This window comes from Saccostrea cucullata, unplaced genomic scaffold (genome assembly GCF_032062105.1).
Source record: "Saccostrea cucullata isolate Sc308-1 unplaced genomic scaffold, CSIRO_AGI_Scuc_v1 ctg81, whole genome shotgun sequence".
Taxonomy (NCBI): domain Eukaryota; kingdom Metazoa; phylum Mollusca; class Bivalvia; order Ostreida; family Ostreidae; genus Saccostrea; species Saccostrea cuccullata.
Window position 1 is genome coordinate 311,618 of NW_026931903.1, and position 19,543 is coordinate 331,160.

The 19,543-nt window shown below is 32.0% G+C and overlaps 1 protein-coding gene across 1 annotated transcript in view; it reads right to left on the reverse strand.

The window, feature by feature from the left end:
- Positions 1-18,582, reverse strand: part of LOC134233986 (innexin unc-9-like) — a 62,184-nt gene extending 43,602 nt beyond the window's left edge. The window contains exon 1 of the mRNA XM_062716043.1: positions 18,433-18,582. Within this exon, the coding sequence (XP_062572027.1) occupies positions 18,433-18,464 (32 nt within the window). The 5' untranslated portion in view covers positions 18,465-18,582. The remainder of the gene's footprint in view (positions 1-18,432) is intronic.
- Between the last annotated feature and the right edge of the window lie 961 nt (positions 18,583-19,543).

A 19,543-nucleotide genomic window follows, 5' to 3' on the forward strand; every position in this document is an offset into this window, starting at 1 on the left:
CTGAGGCGGCATCTCGTTAAGTTAAATTATCAAATGAGGTAATCATAACTCAGGCCTTCAAAAGTTGTATACCCTCGAGCAATCAAAGCTATTAATTATATAAACTGTGAAAACTAATCAAAATAATTTGATCCACTTCAACCATGTATTAGATCAAGTCTAACGGTATATAAATTTAGGGAAATGTGTAAGTATATACATTTATAAACTAGAAAACAATCATTTTATATGCATTTACTATGTAAATATTTTTTCATGCGAGTAACCGGGTAGCAGTTTTACTAACCGATACTCGCATTGTTCTACGGTTAACCGGTTAACCGGGTACTCGTTGCCAACACTAGTAATTATCTTAATGATATCAACTATAGGCTGAGAAACTGAATTGCTGAATATTTGACAGCTATAAGTCTGATATCCAGTGGTCGCGTAATGAATCAAATTGATCCCATGCATGTTTTATTGCTCAGAAAATATTACAATATAATTAAAGAAAAGGATTAAGTTTTCTGCTTAAAATGGTCCAGATTGGTTTTATTAAACGAATTCTCACTTTTTGTTTATACATTTTTAATGCCTGGTGCATGAATACTAAAATATTTTTTTATTATCATGAAATAGGGTGATTGGCAGTTTAACTTTATTACATTACTTAGCATTTTCACTTTGAAAAATAAAATAAACATCTTTCAGGAGTTTTCATGAGGATTAGGTTAAATGTTGCTTAAAATGTTATGGAAACTGCTTTGTTACAATGACATTATTTTTTATCAACATAAACATTGCAGAATTCTTAGAATTTAAACAAAAAATTCTGTTTATAATAAAAATGAAGTTCTGTTTAAAATAAAAATGAAGAAGTATCATAAGCTTTGCCTTTTATTGAACAAACCTTGAACCAGGAACATTGTAAATCATCTGTTGCTGCCTGTAGATGTATTTCATAAATACTATTACATGTAGCTACTATTAAAAATAATAATTAAGATTTTAAAAGAAATATTTAATTTTTGAAAGTTCATGAAGGAATCGGTAAAATGTTTCTCAAGATCTTTGATTTAAACCTTGTGAAAAATGGCATTAAATAGCTTACATAAGCTTAAGGGGAATCAGTTTGTACAAACCCACCTTGTTTTCTTATGCTATCACCAAACTTTCTGAAGAACAGAAACAACAAGATCATATGTATATAACTTCCTAAAATACCTTTTGGGTAGAAAAACGTTTTAGCTAAAATGTTCCTAATCCACCTTTTATATTTTACTCATTAGCCAAAAAAATCGTACTTTGTAATATAATTGGTGGTGTGCTGTTAATGCTAAAAACTTCCAAACCTTATTTCTGTATATATACTGAATACTATCAATGTTCCAAAATATGATTTAGCAAGGCATACTGCTTAAAATGCAACAGAAAATATGAGAACATTGTTTCAGAAAGAAAATAGTTTTTCGATGCGAATAGGCCCCAAGAATGAAAATTACAGTCAAAGTTTTATTGCACATCTTGGAGACATCACCAATCAAAATCGAAAAGATAATTTAAAAACTGCTTAAAATATAAGAGGAGTTTGAGTAGAAGATAATGTGATGGACAGACCTGACAAAGTATTACGAAGTTCGGGTATTAGGGTGAATAAATTGATAACCAAATGGGAAAAAAGAATCGGACAAAATATCAATGTTCGCTTGGTTCCTGTTTTGTATTGCTTTATGTACTTTTGAGCTTGAATACTGTTCGTTATCTCCAAATATTTCATAAATACATTTGCCACTTTATACAATTATACATGTAACATTTTCAAAATTTGAATTAAGATCTTTCAATTATTATATCTAAACTCAAAAATCAAGTTATGTAAGACTTTCTTTTCTCTCCTTCAATATTTCAGTATCGTTATGTAATGAAAAGTATTTTTTTTAATGCAGAATTTTTTTTTTCAAAGGATTAGTGATCCTCACTTAACCGAGGTTCCCTACTTACGTTTCATAACCTTGCTTCTATTCAGTTTCTGCGTTTTGATAGATCATATTATTTCTTTTTATTTTATTGAGAAAAACCCTACTGTTGAACAATTTATAATAAGTTTACGATATTTTTTTTCGTTTTTATCACTTCCGAAAATCCGTTGAAATTCTCATAAATATGCAAATATATCCTGGAATAACCAGAGATCCCCCCAAGTCAAATAGATTTTACCTGTCCTGTACACAACCCTGTTTCATTAGCTTAATGATAAGAGAATATTAATAAAAGAATGGCCTCCGCTAATTAAATCAAAGTGGGGATTGGATTTTGCTTTCATATAGCAAATATTAAAACGTAGTCATTAACGCACATAAATATAGGCACCACGTGAAAGATAATGAAAGTAAAACCGAAATAGGAAAAAACATTACTGGCTTATATATGAATTATATTTACATTATACACTTATTTAATGACTACGAGGTAAACAGTCAAACTATTGTCCCGAGGTAGTTGGGAATACCTGGGAAACTATTGCCCGAGGCCGAAGGCTGAGGGCAACAGTTTCCCAGGTCTTCCCCACTACGAGGGACAATATTTTGACTGTTTCACCGGGTAGTCATTAAATAAGTGTTTTATTACCTGACCTACTATATAATTAACTAATTTGGAATAAAAACACACAAACAATTAATAAATAGAGGATATTCAATGTTTTGTAGTTGAATATGGAATTTATTTCACGAGTGGGACAGGATTTTTGATATTTTCACGAGTGCGAAGCACGAGTGAAAATATCAAAAAATCCTGTCTCACGAGTGAAATAAATTCCATATTCAACTACAAACCATTGAATTTTCTGTTTATTACATTTTTAAAAAAAATTCTTTGATTTTTCCTTTGCCTCTGTCTTTTTTTAATACAGTCATAGGCTCGTGACGTCATAATTGAGCGGTTGAGACGTCATAGCTAAGTGAGGTAAAACACTGTAAACATGGATTTAGCAACATATTTCTGGTAATTTTTACAGTTTTATTTGTCAGAATGGTTTATTTACACACACAAAGAAGATTTTGTTACAGCAATCTTTTATGGGAAGGGAAAAGAGTTTTCCCGCACTTCTGATATTTGTCACACTGTGACAGGATATCATTTTGATATCCTTTCACACTGTGACACGATATCATTTTTATTCAGTGAATAAATTACAGTATTTCACGGGTAAAAATGTAATAAAGAGTTTTAACAACTGTTTATCCACAAACCAGTCTATTAATTAGCTGAACACAGAATGTAAAGATTAAATTAATATTTAATAATTTTAATTCTACTTAATAAATTGATTGTTTGTGTGTTTTATTCCAATTTAGTTAATTATATAGCAGGTTGATGTCGCGATCATCAAAACGCTTGAATATCATGATGACGCTTTAAAAAGGCAACAGTTCATTCTGTGGCCAGGTCAACAGTTCGACTGTTTCATGATCACGCAAAAACATAAAATAAATCGTGAAACAGCTCAAAATGCATAATTACATTTTATGTAGTAGATTAGGTAATAATCGCAAATGCTTCCCTATATAACACTATTTGAACAATCTGTATATGAAATATTTGGAGATTACGAACAGTGTTCATTCTCGAGAGTCCATTTAACAATTAATACAAAATAGGAGCGGAGCAAACACGGATCTCCAAAACATCAGAGGTGGGATCAGGTGTCATGGAGGACATCTCCTGCCGACCGGTCACTCCCGCCGTGTGCTCCTTATCATGATCGGGAAATAACGAAAAAATCCGTCGTCAATTCAGTGTGAAAATAATAGCCTAACAATTAGTATGAATAACGTCAGTCAACAGACGTATAAGTCCTCAACATAGACAACGGTCTCAACTTATACATTTTCATTAGAAAAATTTCGCCTTTCAGGAGGTTCAGAATGTACTTGTATATAACTTATTAGCCATTCCAAATGTAAATAGAAGTAATAAGGTAATATCTTTTAAAATATTTGATGGTTTCATTGATATAGGGGGTATGAAACGTTATCGAACGTATTTATATACGATTATATCAAGACAGATGTGATGAAGGTATATGCAGCAATATCCATGTACATGTACCTTCATCACCTTCATACGGAGTTTATATATCTCAGTCGATTCGATACGCAAGAGCATGAACGATTTCTAAAACGAGGTAAATTATTGACAAACAAGTTGTTGAAACTAGAAATTCAGCTGTCTCGTTTAAAGTCATCATTCCATAAGTTCTATGGTCGATGCAATGACCTTGTCAGCAAATACAATTTATCATTGAGTCAAATGCTGACTGACGTTTTTCAAACTAATTGTTAGTCCATTGATTATACATTGCATTGACGATGGATTTTCAGTTATTTCCCATCATGACAAGGAGCACATGGCGGGTGTGACCGGTCGGCAGGATATGCTCACTCCACCATGGCACCTGATCCCATCTCTCATGTTTTGGAGGTCCGTGTTTGCTCTGCTCCTATTTTGTATTGTTTTATGGACTTTTGATCTGGAATACTGATCGTTATCTCCATAAAATTCATTTTAAATAATTCTTCATCACTTGATTAAGTTAACGTTAGAAAAAGAGGAATTTATAATTGAAATTATCATGTTATGTCAGTTCTTTTCTTTATTTTCAATTCAGTTTTATGAAAATATCATTCATTTCTTGCGGATCATTTTTTATCGGTATTACATTTTTTTTCGGATTTGTCTCAAATATTTAATATTCTATCTCAAATAAATTGAATCAATCGGGGAATCTTAAATTCATTGCCTTATAATCACATTAAAGCAAATTCAAATCAAAAAAAGTAGTTAACTAAAAATCTTTCGTAAACAAAGCCATGTACGGGGCTGTTGATTTATTTAATTACTCTGTTTACGATCAGTTTGTATCCAAACATTACGCTCTTTACGTATTTAATCAAACAAAAATGTAGCACATTGATTCACTCGAGTCGTCGATTCCGAAATAAAATTGATAAACTTTAATTTACACTCCATTCAAAATAAATCTCCTCTCGATTAATGGGAGGAACGTTTCTGAGTGGAAATCAAGACTGTAAATATTCTTAACAACAGGGCACGTCCGCTAACAAAATTGATATTGATCGTCAAAGGTCACTTAAGCCCCAAGCTCAAAGAACGTACTAAAACAAATGATTTTATTGACCATTCCATATTAACCTAAATCCAGGATAATCATTCTAATACTTTCGATGCTTTACACAATAACTTACACGTAAATCCCGATAACAGAAATGTTTGCAGTTGTTTGGCAGCGTAAAAAGGGTAAAGCAGCAAATAGGAAATAAATTGCTTATCTGTTCCGCAATACTTATATTTGTTTCTTCTGAGATTTGACATAATTATATGTTCATATATACAGAATAAAGCAAGTCATATGACTTTGCAAAAAAAAAAATCCAGGAAAGCTGAATCCTGAATTTGTTTAGGAACTACAAGATCAGAAGTAATTTAATTGGAAGAATAGGGGATACCACAAAAAGCCTGTTTGATCCTTGTTTAAATAACAAGATCCCATCTATAACAAAAATAGCGACAAAACAAACGGGAAGCATTCAGAATTTCATCAAACATTTATCTCACCAAAAAATTGACTTTTACAGTGCATCACTAATCTTATCATAAAAATCGATTCTTTTGGCATTATCAAATCAAAGCAACGATGAAGTTTTGTCACGAAATATCGATGGACGAGGCCTATCTGTATTTAACTAAGAGAAGACTTCAGGAGCTCAGTGCACCGTAAGTGATACAGAACGGCCGGTTTCATTTTCGGTTGTCTTATGACCAAAGAGAACCAATCAAGCATTGCCAACAGACGATGTGTCCAAACCACTCGACACAAAATAGAAAATTGGATTACCTTCAGAGTCGTATCGATTTTCGTCAAGATTTTCTAACTTATAATTACTGTTATGTTCGTGGCTATGGAAACAAAGCAATGTCGCTTCATGAAAACAAAAATTCATCAAACCAAGGTATCTGAATTCTGCGATTTGCTTTAAATGCTGCATTATTCTTGGCATATTTTTCAAATGATTACTTTTTTACTGTGTCAGTGAAAAAACTTTTGTTTCGTACTTCTTCCACAAGTATCGAAGCAATAATTTTTCAGGTAGTTCTTTCAATCAGTCGGAAACGTTACAGTAAATGTCATATACGATATTTTACTTAGGGGCTAACAAACTCAAAAGTCTGGAACGTTTTCCTACATTTTCTTGCAAAACCTTTCTAACGATACGTAATTGGGGTCCCAATCAATAACTGTTCATTCATTGATTACTCAATCACAAACACAACCGTTTCCGGCACCAATTAGTGGAGTTACTGTAGTGAATTAAAAAAAAGATCAGAAAGCAACAAATGAACCTTAATACTAGCTTTACTAGATATCATTTACTTTCATTTTCATATGCTTTCTACAAATTAAAGAACTTTTATTAGTTAAATGTACCCTGTATTATAATTATAATTCATCTCTAAACAAAATTGGTCCGCGTCGATCCTCTTTAACAAACCAACAAAAAAAATCAAATTTTTTAACAATACTTTAAAAGAAAAGATCAAAACTGGCAATCAGAAGGAATTAAACTTCTATATTTGAAAAAAAAATTGAAGAAAAGGAGAAACTTTCAATAAAGATATTAACCAAGTAAAATATGTTTCCATCACAATAGAAAAACCATGCTTGAACAAAATACAGATTTAAAGAAAACCTCTAAATGCTTTGAAAAAAATGATGAAAATAGTACCTGGAAAATGAAACTTAAAGAAAAAATATCATATAAACAAGTCTTTCAGGTACAAAAGATGGATCATATGTCAGTCTGACTAAAGAATTTTATTGCTTGTTGTACTTTAATTTTTTTATATAGATTATAGTTTTCTCAAATTGGATTACAATAAAATCCTATGGACCTTGTGCCCCTGAAATTTTTAGCAGAGAAATGTCTCGTACAACAATCAATATAAATGCAGATATATCCATGCAGTCATACTTACAAATAAGTTCATGTCAAAAAAGTATTTTAATATCTTAAAGCTCAAGAGCCAATAATATTTTGCTTAATTGTTACAAAGGTTCCTCTTGCAAGCGTTTTTTTTTTTTTTTTTTTTTTTTTTTTTTACAGTTTGTTGAACAACAAAAAAAGTTCTAAATATTTCATCAATATATTGTTAAACAAAACAATAATGCAGTCTTGCATCGATTAGGCGAATTGTTAACCCCAGGGGGGTCCTGAAATGCCTTTCCCTGTGTTATAATGATAAATTATACCAGTGACAATAAAGATATTCAAACCATCTTTTTTCATAATAGCAGTTGCTTAAATTGGTTTCAATGGCAGAGGAATTATTAATGATGTAGATGACTTGATAATTGCCAGCAATGTAATAAATATAATTCAAAAAAGATCATCGTTTTTGTTTGATGAAGAGATAAAACATATTTAATTGATGGTTATTTTACATTCATAATATATTTTTTGTCAAGTAGTATTTAACAAGATGAAGTGAAGTTTTACTTTGAGAAAATAGTATAAAAAAACCTAAAATTGATTTAAATTGTTCTTTGTTAACAATTAACATATCTTTTTAATTGAAAAAAATTATGTTAAAATTAGTTTTTAAACTTTATATTCTAATGTAGTGCTTATATCTTAGTTCTGTAAATTGTCATTTGCATGTAGGGACAACTAAATGTTTAGCACCATAGAATCAAATTGAAACAGTTCACATTAATTATATTTCCAGAATTCATTTTCAACGTAAACATTGCAGCAGCTAGTGGAATGCTTAACATTCATACTTGTCATGCAGGAAATTTTTTTTAAATTACGAAGCAGTGAAGCACCGAGTAGCCAAAATTTTGCTTGAGATGCAGAAGTTTTTGAGGATTTGTTTTGTTTTTTGTTTTTGTTTTTGCCTCCTTAAGCTTTATGCGATCAACCAGTGTACGGTGTTTTAGGGTGAGTCACAGAAATTATCAAGCACAATTCATTCAACCAAGTTCTACTGGTAAACCAACTTCGTCATTTCATGTACAGTACTTATCGTAAGCTATTACAAAGTATGACATGACAAGGAGCACACGGCGTGCGTGAACAGTCGGCAGTGGATGTTCACTCCTCCATGGCACCTGATCCCACCTGTTTTGGAGATCCGTGTTTGCCCCCCTTCTATTTTGTATCGTAAATTGGACTTTTGAGCTCGAATAATGTTCGTTAACTACATATTTCATATCAATTTTATATGATTATATGCTCGATATTTAGATATATCGACGACGTATTGTCAATTAACGATGGTAATTTCCATTCCTATGTCGATAAGATATATCCAAGTGAGATTAAGATAAAAGTTACCACAGAATCTGACACATCTGTTTCATACTTGGATATTTTACTTGAAAAAGACAATAATGGTAATCTAACAACCAAGCTCTCTATGATAAACGTGATGAATTTAACTTTTCTATCGTCAACTTCCCTTACCTACATGTAAGCAGCAATATACCCTCATCACCTGCATACGTAGTTTACATATCTCAGTTGATTCGATACGCAAAAGCATGCTCTACATATGAACAATTTCTGAAACGAGGTGAATTTTTGACAAACAAGTTCATGAAACAAGATTATGAGCAGTCTTGTTTAAAGTCATCATTTCGTAAGTTCTATTGTCGATACCATGACCTTATCAACAAATACCATTTATCATTGAGTCAAATGCTGGCTGACGTTTTTCATACAAATATTGTAAGTCCACTGAATTGACGACGAATTTTCCCGTTATTTCCCTATCATGACAAGGAGCACACGGCGAGTGTGACCGGACGACAGGGAATGCTCACTCCTCAATGGCACCTGATCCCACCTCTGATATTTTGGAGGTCCGTGTTTGCTCTGCTCCTATTTTGTATTGTTTTATGGACATTTATATTGAATACCGTTCGTTATCTCCATATCCTTCATGCTGCTGTCTTTTGTTATCTAACTGAAGGCACATGTCTATTTAAAAAAAAAGGATTTACTCGTAGATTTGTTTTAATGACAGATATTGTTCAAGTTGTTCAAGGTCTTTTTTAATATAATTTTTACTTAACATGGTATCAGTAACGATATTCGATACACATTTATTATCCCAATTTCATTATATTTCTCGAAGCTTTCCTATTACGTATGTTTATTTCTTTAAAATCATAGCCATATGCCTTGTTGTTGAACTTAACGATATGATTTTAATAATAATGAACTTTATAAAACGAGCTTTCTTTGCATATAAAGACATTTATTAAAGTCATTATCCTCAAGGTTTTATTTCATTAATTAATCATTTTCCTTTTTTGTATAGGTCTACCCCTTTTTCCCCCTAAATTTCACCAAAAGACAAATAAGTAATTCTTAACTTCCTTCATCCTAAAATTTTAACAGAATTTTACAAATAAATTTAATTGCCACTAGAGGTATCATTCTTCAGTCAATGAAATATATGGCAATAGCGAACAGTATTCAAGGTGAAAGGTCTACTGTAAAAATCGGGAGTATATAAATCAAGGACCTCTAAAACATCAGAGAAGGGATCAGGTACTATTTAAGAGTGAAAGCATCCCCTCTGTCCGGTCACAACCGTCGTGTGCTCATTGTAATAATCGGAAAATAGCGATAAAATCCGTAGTTAATTCAGTGTGTAAATAATGGCCTAACAACAGGTATGAAAAAGTCAGTCAGCACTTGACTTAATGAAAGATTGTATTTGCTGACAAGGTCATTCTATAGACCATAGAACATAGGAAATGATGACTGTAACGAGACCACTGATAGACTTGTTTCATCAACTTGTTTGTCAATTACTTAGTTCGTTTTTCAACTTTTTCATACGTAGAGCATGATCTTGTATATCGAATCAACTGAGAGATATAAACTCTCTATGCAGATAAAAAGGGTATGTTGCATAAGTAAAGGAAGTTGACGATTGAAAAGTTATAGTCATCAGGTTTATCACAACGCTTTGTTGTAACGTCATTTTTTTTAACAACATAAAGTCAGCAGAGTAGATAAATCAAAGACCTCTAAAACTTCAGAGGACGGATCAGGGATTTTCCCGCTATTTTCCGATTATGACAATGAGCACACGACGGTTGTGACCGGACAGAGGCGGTGCGTTCACGTTAAAGTCAACTTCATTTTTTTTTAAAGCAAAATATCCAAATACAAAATAGATTTGTCAATCTATGTGCTATTATTTCTTATTTCACCGGGGTATTTCATATCGACATAAGAATGGAAATAGCTATGCTTAATTGACAATACGTCGTTGATATATCTAAATGTTGAACTGAAGGCCACAGCAAGTGTCAAATGACCAATGACAAGGTTAGTTAATTCCATTTTTATTGAAAAAGCAGGTGTTCATGATGTCAAAAGCCTGGACTTTAAACTTCTTTCAGGGAATGGTTGTACAAATAAAGTTGAAAAGTCGTACGTTTTCTATGCTGTTGATAGAATAAAATAAATTTATGATTAAAAATCAATTTATCATGTCATAAATAAAATTAACTTAAAGTCAACTAAAAGGAGTTGAAAATTTAAAAAAAAACTACACCAAGTTATTTTTCACCAAGTACGAAGTCGGTGTGATTTTTTTTCTATATAATTATACTTTTGTCTACAGGTTTTCTAAAGGAATCTTCATTGTATTAAGGTAAAAAATACCAAAAATACGGAATGATTTCAATTAGAATACTTTTTTATTCAAATCAATTTGTTTTGAAGTTAAAAGTCAATTCATATTTAATGAAGATGATTATTTTATGCAATTGCATTGCTATAGATTTTTTTTTTTAAATACAGGTTTTGGGAGAATTTAAGAAATTAAAAATAAAAGCAGTAATACAGCTGGAACAATGTTGTACTAGTAGTGTCCTATGTTCTTAATAATGACCAACTTAAGTTGTCCATTCAATTTTTTGTTTTACATTTAAAATGTAACATTTTCCAAATAGACACACTTGTCATAGAAGCAAGGACTGAGATAATAATTCAAACTGAAAAGTCCGTTCAAACAATACAAATCAGCAGCAGAGCAAACACGTTAAATCTTAAAATTCTCAGTTATGGCCCATAACATTCTTTTAAAGGAATTAAGGTCTTCCGTTTCCAACGGAAGACCTTTTTGTTTTTATTTTTTTTGCATAAAATCAAACTGATTTCAGCAAAAGGGTGGGAGATGGAAACAAACAATTTTTGAAGGTTTTTCAAACTGCATAATAATGATGATTCAATTTTTTTTTTCAAATTACTCATATTAATAAATTCCAAAAATGTTGACACGTAACGTGGAAAGAAAAATGAGTTTATTTCTGAAAATTCAAAATTTAGCAATTTTTTTTCCCCAAAATGATAGTTTCTTTTAATTGCTATGCTCGTTAGTTTGGGATGATATATGCTATTCTGCTGGCAAAAGCCAAGTTTTAAGTTGTTGTTTTTTTAAATTATTACTTTTATTATAACAAAGGTCTCCATCAAACAGTTTCGTCAGCTTTACAACGAAAAACATTTAAATATTGCAGGAAATTGCTCTCAGACAAATTCATCGTTTAGTCTTTCATCGACTTTATTGTAAAACCTTATGACGCAAATTTAAGTGTTGATCTAGGCAATAAGTCGTTCCTTGTACATGAAGATTTCATCACTAATATGGCAATGGGGGAAGTACTTCATTTCACTAATCCGTTGTACGTGTATTTTGATATTGAGAACAAGAATAAATGAGCTGTGAAATTTATAATATAAAAATATAGCAATCGATAAAAAAATCAAATTATTTAAGATTCTGTGCAGCTCATCTCAAAATCGGAACTGACCTGTGTTTAACTCTGAAAGAATAGGAAATACAATACAAAACAATTCATTGATATGACAACTGTAGAGGCAGCAATGACGTCACTGTACACAAACTTTAATACAAAGTCGTCTCTTTATAATCGGAGGTGAAATGCATAGTCTCCAGATATACGTAACTAAAATACTGACGTATATAGCTTATATACAAGAAGAGAAAATTTAATTACCTCGACTGACTCTTCAGTCACCTAAGTTAATGGCAAATGCATTGAAATCAAAAGGACAATGATGCTATAAGTGAATAGTATCAAATGTTTTTAAATACTTATTAGGAAAGTATTAAAAGCCAGGATGAAGTCTGCATAAACTGATAACTACAGACCAACAAAGTCGAAATCTTTTTTAAAAAAATACCACAGTTGTCCAGTGAGAAGAATAAAGGAATTGGCGCTTTGAAGGAGAATTTATCTCATTCTCAAGAGACTGTTGTAGAATACAAACTATTGTCTGCCAATCTCATTCCAAATGTCTACCGCTAAAGGAATTTAAGCCATCTTTAATCAGCTTTAGAGAAGACGAACATGTATTGCTGATTCTGACAGAACCTGTCGGTGAAGGGTTTCACGTGGAGAGTGCAGACGATGGCGTTTTAATAGTAACGGACTATGATGTCGACCGCTCGGTGACGTGGATGCCGGTAGCTTGATGGAACGATACAATTTTCCTCGTCACGACACCAGCGATAACCTGTGACTGATGTGTCTACACTCTGCGATTAATTAGAACTTTCTCATGGCCCCTGTACATATTGGGTTTTCCGTGAAGTACAGACATCAAATTATTTGCATGTCCATTGCATTAATCTAATCTTGATATCAATGTGGTAATATTTTTTATCATCACAGAATTATTTTGCTTTAATTGAATATTATCAAACTTTTCTGGAAATGTCGCGTTTGCAAAAGTCTAATTTAGTAATGACGGTCTTATTGTATATTTAGATTATGTAATAACATTACAAAAACACTTAATTATCTTAAGGTATCAAAATAAATCTTATTGCATAATGCTCTGTTATGATAAAAATGTATAATTTATTTCTGTAACAAAAATTCGCAATGGTTTTTGCAGCATTACATTGATACCAATGGAGATTGTACAACTATGTAAAAAAAAAAAAAAAAAAAAAAAAAATTGGTGAACTGTTTTTTATGGAATGCCATATACGACAGCCAACTGCTTACTGCCAACTGCTGACTGCTTACTGCCAACTGTCAGCTGCTTACTGCCAACTGCCACACATATTTGAATAAATTTTATTCTTATATTGATATTTATGTAAATTTTTAAAAAAGGCGCGGATCTATATGTCATTTTTTCCAAGAGGGTCACTCTGGTAAAAAAAAAAGTCCAACCCAGAAATTTCTTGACAAGAAAAAAAATACGTAAAGTCCTTTCCTAAATGTGAAAATTTATTTCGGCCGGGGAGAGAGGGTTCTTATGCGTCATACCTTCATGTGCATGACATTTTTCATACCAACTTAACACGAATCCACATTTTCGGTTGGGGAGGGGGGGGGGGTTCTAAGGTCCCTTTTAGTTGATTTATTTGATACATTAAATAACTTTTAGTTGGTTTAGTTTGTGCATTAAATAACTTTCCAAATTTCAGAGGGGTGTTCCGGACCCCTCTCTTTAGATCTATGCATGTAAAACATATTTTATATGTACAAACAAAGAGATATAAATTAAATGTTTGATCGGCGTTTTTTAAGTGGAGGGTCCAAGGTCAGTTATACCGGTAGTTCGTTTAGTTTATTTAACGTATGACTGACAAATTTTAAATGCCCCCCCCCCCCCGATCTATGCATGTGAAACATTATAACACACAGAGATATACATCTTTAATTTGAGGAAATGTTTAACTATTTAATATAATGGAAAACGGAAATTTATTTTCAAAACATCTTTCTCTGCGAAACGACAAATCTTTTTTTATTATTATTCTCTCTTCAAAGGTTTTGTTGTCTCCGGGGGAGGGGGGTCTTCTTTAAAGATTAAAAGCAGGAAATAGTAATTTTATTACCTATTTCAAATAGGAAAACAAATAAAAAAAATAAATAATGTACTTTATCAATCGCATATATTGAGTATTACATAAAAGATAAAACATATTGGTGATTTTATTCAATTCAATTTTACCAGGGTGACCCCCTTGGAAAAAATGTCCTGGATCCGTGCCTTTTGTTTTTTTCCCTTTTTTTGGTGAAAATTCATATAAATATAAATACAAATATAAAATTTATTCAAATATGTTTGGCAGTTGGCAGTAAGCAGCTGACAGTTGGCCGTAAGCAGTCAGCAGTTGGCAGTAAGCAGTTGGCTGTCGTATATGGCATTCCATAGTTTTTAGATATGTAAAAATCGAATTAATAACTCACGATTACCAATATCTGACAGGTCTTAAATCACTTTACCAAGAAGATCACTTGCATCAATCGTTAAAGAGACTTTTGACACCGCCTGTGTCCCCCAAGGACTGGCAACCAAATTATTCCACAAACAAGAAAACATAATTTGAGTCCTCTCTTCCGATCCCGATGTGGTTTGTCACATTTCCGTTACATGGGACTATTATGTTTTAACCTCCAGGGGGAACAATAAAAGACACTGCGTGAAACCTAATTAAGAAAAATGCAAGAACGACAGAACGTACCTTTTTTTTTTACTTATTTTTATAAATGTGCGTGTCTGTTTGTGTTATATATGTGTATGTGGACTTTGGTATATGATCGGAATGATTACACATATATAATAGTTTTATTTATTTAAATTAGATATGATGCTGTGTTACTATATACATGTATGTATATTATGTGATTAACCACATAAGGACCTTATAAATGTTTATCTTTCATGGTTCAACATCAGTATTTGTTAATCCGCTAAAATAACAATATTTAACATCAAACCGAAGAAACATTATATGGAAAATAGAAACATGAAATAATATAGAAAAAGCAACCTTGAAGAAAACACCAAATTCTTTTTAGGCTTTTTGTATTTAAATTCAAACTAAGTTGATAACGTATTAACTCTGATACCGATACTGATTGCTACGATAAAGGATTAATTGAAATGAGAGTAGAACCTAATAAGCAAGCAGGTGCCCATAAAGAAGCACGTTAATGTTTGTACTAGTTGGGGCGGTAGCTATTATTGATTTCGACAGTCGGTTTTAGAATCGCCTTAATATTTTATTGTCTTAAGAATAGCACTTATAGGTTATTCAATACCTGTTTGAATACACAAGACACAGAATAGTTACCGCACACAGAAACTCCAATGTAACATTAATACACTTAGGAAATGTAAGGAAAAACGCAAACAGTCCTGAGGAAAGAAGGAATCTTTTCCTATTGAAATGATTTCCACAAGATTTCACCAAAGCCTACTACAGATATAGTTTAATCTTGACAACAGACATGGTATACACAATATTGGGAGTCTTGTTTTTCTTAATATTTCCTTTATTTTAAGCCAGGCTTAGAACACATATCTAGGTTTTATTATTTGTAACCAGAATATCAGGACACAATTCAACGTTCCACACCTACGCCTGTCTAAACATTTTGTCAGAGAAGACTGTCAAACTAATATGTCGCAACAGACAGCGAGTCCTTAAAAAAGAACTGTGGGTTATTAAGGAAAGAAGAGACAGAAAAACGACAGAGGGAGAATGACGCCAGAGAATATGATAGATGTGTCTGATTGGAACCATGCGTCTGTCAGCAAGAAATTTCTATATCTGGATGCTTCCTTTCTGCATAGTCTTAAGGAATCTAGATTACATTTTTGAGCTGCATCGAAAGATGTGAAAATATACCAAAATTTCAATAAAGATTTTAAATGAAATGTTTATAAATTAAAGATTTATCCAAACAATGCTTTTCTATAAAAACGTTTCTTTAAAAAAAGATTTAGATTTGTACCAGAAAAGGGCCTACATAAGACTCTAAGATATCAGCATTCATCAGTGAAGCTACACTTACCACGCATCTAAAAGAAACTGGCATTTAAATCTCTTTGTGATTTGAACTTCAAACAACTGAACTACCATGATTTTTTTTTTCAGAAAAATTGTTTTCTTATTGTATAGTTGGCCCCTTGTTTTATGCTTTTATTGAAGGAAAAAAATCTATAGTTCAACTCCTACTTACTAATTTTTCAACTTTGTTGTAGAAATGCTAACTTTTTTATTATTAATAAGACTTTAATATGCTGTCAATATAGATCTCAAATTATGTATATACTGATATTACACATAAAAGAAAATCCATTTCTTGTTACCTTTTAATTTTTCACTGTCTCTCATATCTAAATTCTTTCTTTTCTCTATCGTGTATTTTTTTCTGAACTTATTCGTATTTGATTAGGAATCTTCCAATGACTATTTACACTATATACAGCACATATTACTTCAAAATATGGTATTCACTTTGTTTTGAAAATGGAATAATTAGCATAAGAAGCTTTTTTGTATTTTAACTTGTTTAAGGTACATTTTAGATCAAAGACCTTGAAAATATTGTTGAAATGTGCAATAACGATAAACATTTACAAGAAAGCCATCAAAGACAACACCTAGCTTGTTTGTTATTAGGTACAGTTGTAATGCATAAAGGGTATAAAATATACATGTTCATGCTTTATTTCCTAATTGAAACATCAAACAAAGTTTGTTCAGTAACATATGTTAAATGTTTTGACTAGAGACAGTTCTGAAAGTTGTTTGAAAGAAAAATTAATATGTAATATTTTTTTAATAAGAACGTTTCATTGAAGTGAAGAATGTCGTTTAGCTACAGTCTTTGAAATAAATGACGATAGGAAAATTCAGGAAAACAATTATAATTAACAAAAGAATAACATGTAAGGAAAATGCACTTTAAAAAAGCGAAGTTATCCAAATATGACATAGCTCAGTTGTTTAAAGAACAAAATTTGCTCTCCCTCTTTACACTAATAAATTATTGTATGTACTTTATTCTTTTTTTTCTTATTTAAAGTTGTTCGCTGAAAAACCTCCTCTCTATTATAGTAGAAGGCAGCCGTGTATTCGTTACCATTTGAGAATCCAGGGTATTATTTTCTATTAAAGAAGGTGATATCCACAGACAAGAAAAGGATGAATGTCCGATGCGCATTTATTCACATTTCCTAACCATGTGAGCCAGAGATCGGTTATTTACTCTGGATTCATCACTTCTAAGTTTTTCACGCTCTGTAACGTGCGGCTAATAACGTAAATTAATCTGGAATCTCACAGCTCGATATACATTTTATGATATGAACTTTAATCGTGGCCATGTGACACCAGCATCTAGTAGCAATCCATCATTCTTATTTTTCATGCAATTTTTGTTAAGCTGTGTAATCACTAGCTGAGAACCTTATGTGTTTTAGAAATTACACGATCGTGTACCAGATTCATTAAAATATTTATCAACGTTTGATCAAGAATAAATACAATGTAAAATAATCAATTAAAATTCAATATAGAAGAATTTTGAAATATCAGTCTTGATTAGTGGTTTTTAAAAGCAAATTTAGAAGCAACTCTATATCTTGTTCTTATTTTTTTTAAATCCGTTCTCTTCAGTGTAAATGCTTTTTTAGAATAAAAACTTTTTTTCTTGATAATAATTTTATTTTCGACACCTTTGGCGCTTTATGTTTAGAAGATGCTTTGTTTATTTGGCGCTGATAAGCAAACCTTTGAAGTAGGTGGTCGGATGGTTTCAATCAGAGCAAAATGGTCTGTTCTAATTTCTAGGCACGTAATGGAAATCAGCAATTTGGCCAAATAACATGTCTTGTTTAATGTACTTGTCTATAGAGTCTGTTTTGATTTGGAACTTAATGTGGATCCAATACACATTTTCTCTTCTAACACGTTTTAGCCTCGTCGATGGATTTGATGTTGTTTGGAAGTCCTATGACTGTAAAGCTGGACATTAAAACACATGTTCTAAGTAGAAATCAATGCTTATTCTACAGTTTCAGGCTTTTGAAACTCGGAATAAGACTAATGATGCCAGAGAAAGATGTGCCATACAACCCACATTGTACTATAGATTTTCCTGACAAGCTCCTGAGTAGCAATCATGGCCTAAGACATGAAAGATTCCAACACTGTGTGTAAATCTTATATATAATTAACAGTCACTGCAAGTCAAGAATTAAAACGAAGAAACGGGGAATTTTATTTCCTCCTAGCAAACCACATGTTCCGATTTAGTCGCTACTGTTAAAGAGCAAAAATAAGAACTGACCAAAATTATTAAATGAGTTACCAATTTTTGTAAAGACTGATTTTGAAAATATCTAGGTCTATTATTTCACGAGACATCTGCTTATCCCAGGAACAGTTTGAACCAGCTGAATGGCATGCTAGATCGATTGAAAATTCCAATATGGCAACCATCGATTGTGTGAACAGTCTGACAAATTCGCCAAAATAACACTGCACAACGACAAAATAAGTACTTACAAGCCATGATGATGGTGAAAACTGTGAACCATTTTCTCTAGAACTCCCTGTCCATGATCCGTCCTTCCTCCCGGCACATCACGAGTGTCACCATCAAGCACCACAGACTTTTACCTATACCAGCTCTCCAAACGCTAAAATCAATTAATCAGGTGACCCGTCACCTCTTCCATTATAACAAACCCATCCTACGACCATTCTCTGCGGCATAATGATTTTATAATTCAAGAAAACGTCTTTAACACTCAAATCAACCCAAGATGCGTCTAAAGGGATATGTCGTTCGATTTTCTCCGGGGACCATCGGGGAAAACTGCCGAGGACCGACTCGTAATGCCTCTGTTCATTTTTGGTTTTCAATTTTACAAATTAAATCAAAGCAATTTATCACATCAGGGTTTCTCGTATTCCGATGAATCAAGGGACAGGACTACTCAAGGTCGGATAACGAATTGTGTATCCAAACAGAAAAAGAACTTTGCTACATTATATATTATGAATATTCTAAAGAGAACAGGACGTTTTTCTATTATGTGCCTGTGATGACTATTCACAAAACAATGGACATGACTGTTCGTAAGAAAATCAAAAATGATTTTTTGTTGGAGCCAAATACCCATCCTAACTTTCCCTGAAAGAAATTCTAAACATCTCTATCATTTGTATACAATAGAAAGACCCTGCTGTTTATTGAAAGTGAAGCTGTTTTTTCTGGACAAGCAGTTGATGAAACCAGATGTCTGTACTTGTATTTCTCTACCCCACTATCAAATCTTAGAAAGGGGAAGCTGTACAATTGTAAATTAAAATCTAAAACTATAAAACGTATAATTGTACACCAGTACATCATAAGTTTATAGTCTTCTCCGCAAAAATCTTGGGTGTTAAAACTTAAAATTGTTACACTTTATTCACTGTATTTGCAACCGAATGATCCTTATCAATATTTTTTTAACAAAAGAGTTAAGTATCTAAATTGTTTTTCCAACTTAACAGGTACCAATTAATATTGATAATTTAATAGTTTCATAAACCTCTATTACTTTCAAAGGTAAGTGATATATTGAATAAAAATTGTTTGTAATTAATGGCCAATGTATCAGGTATTTCT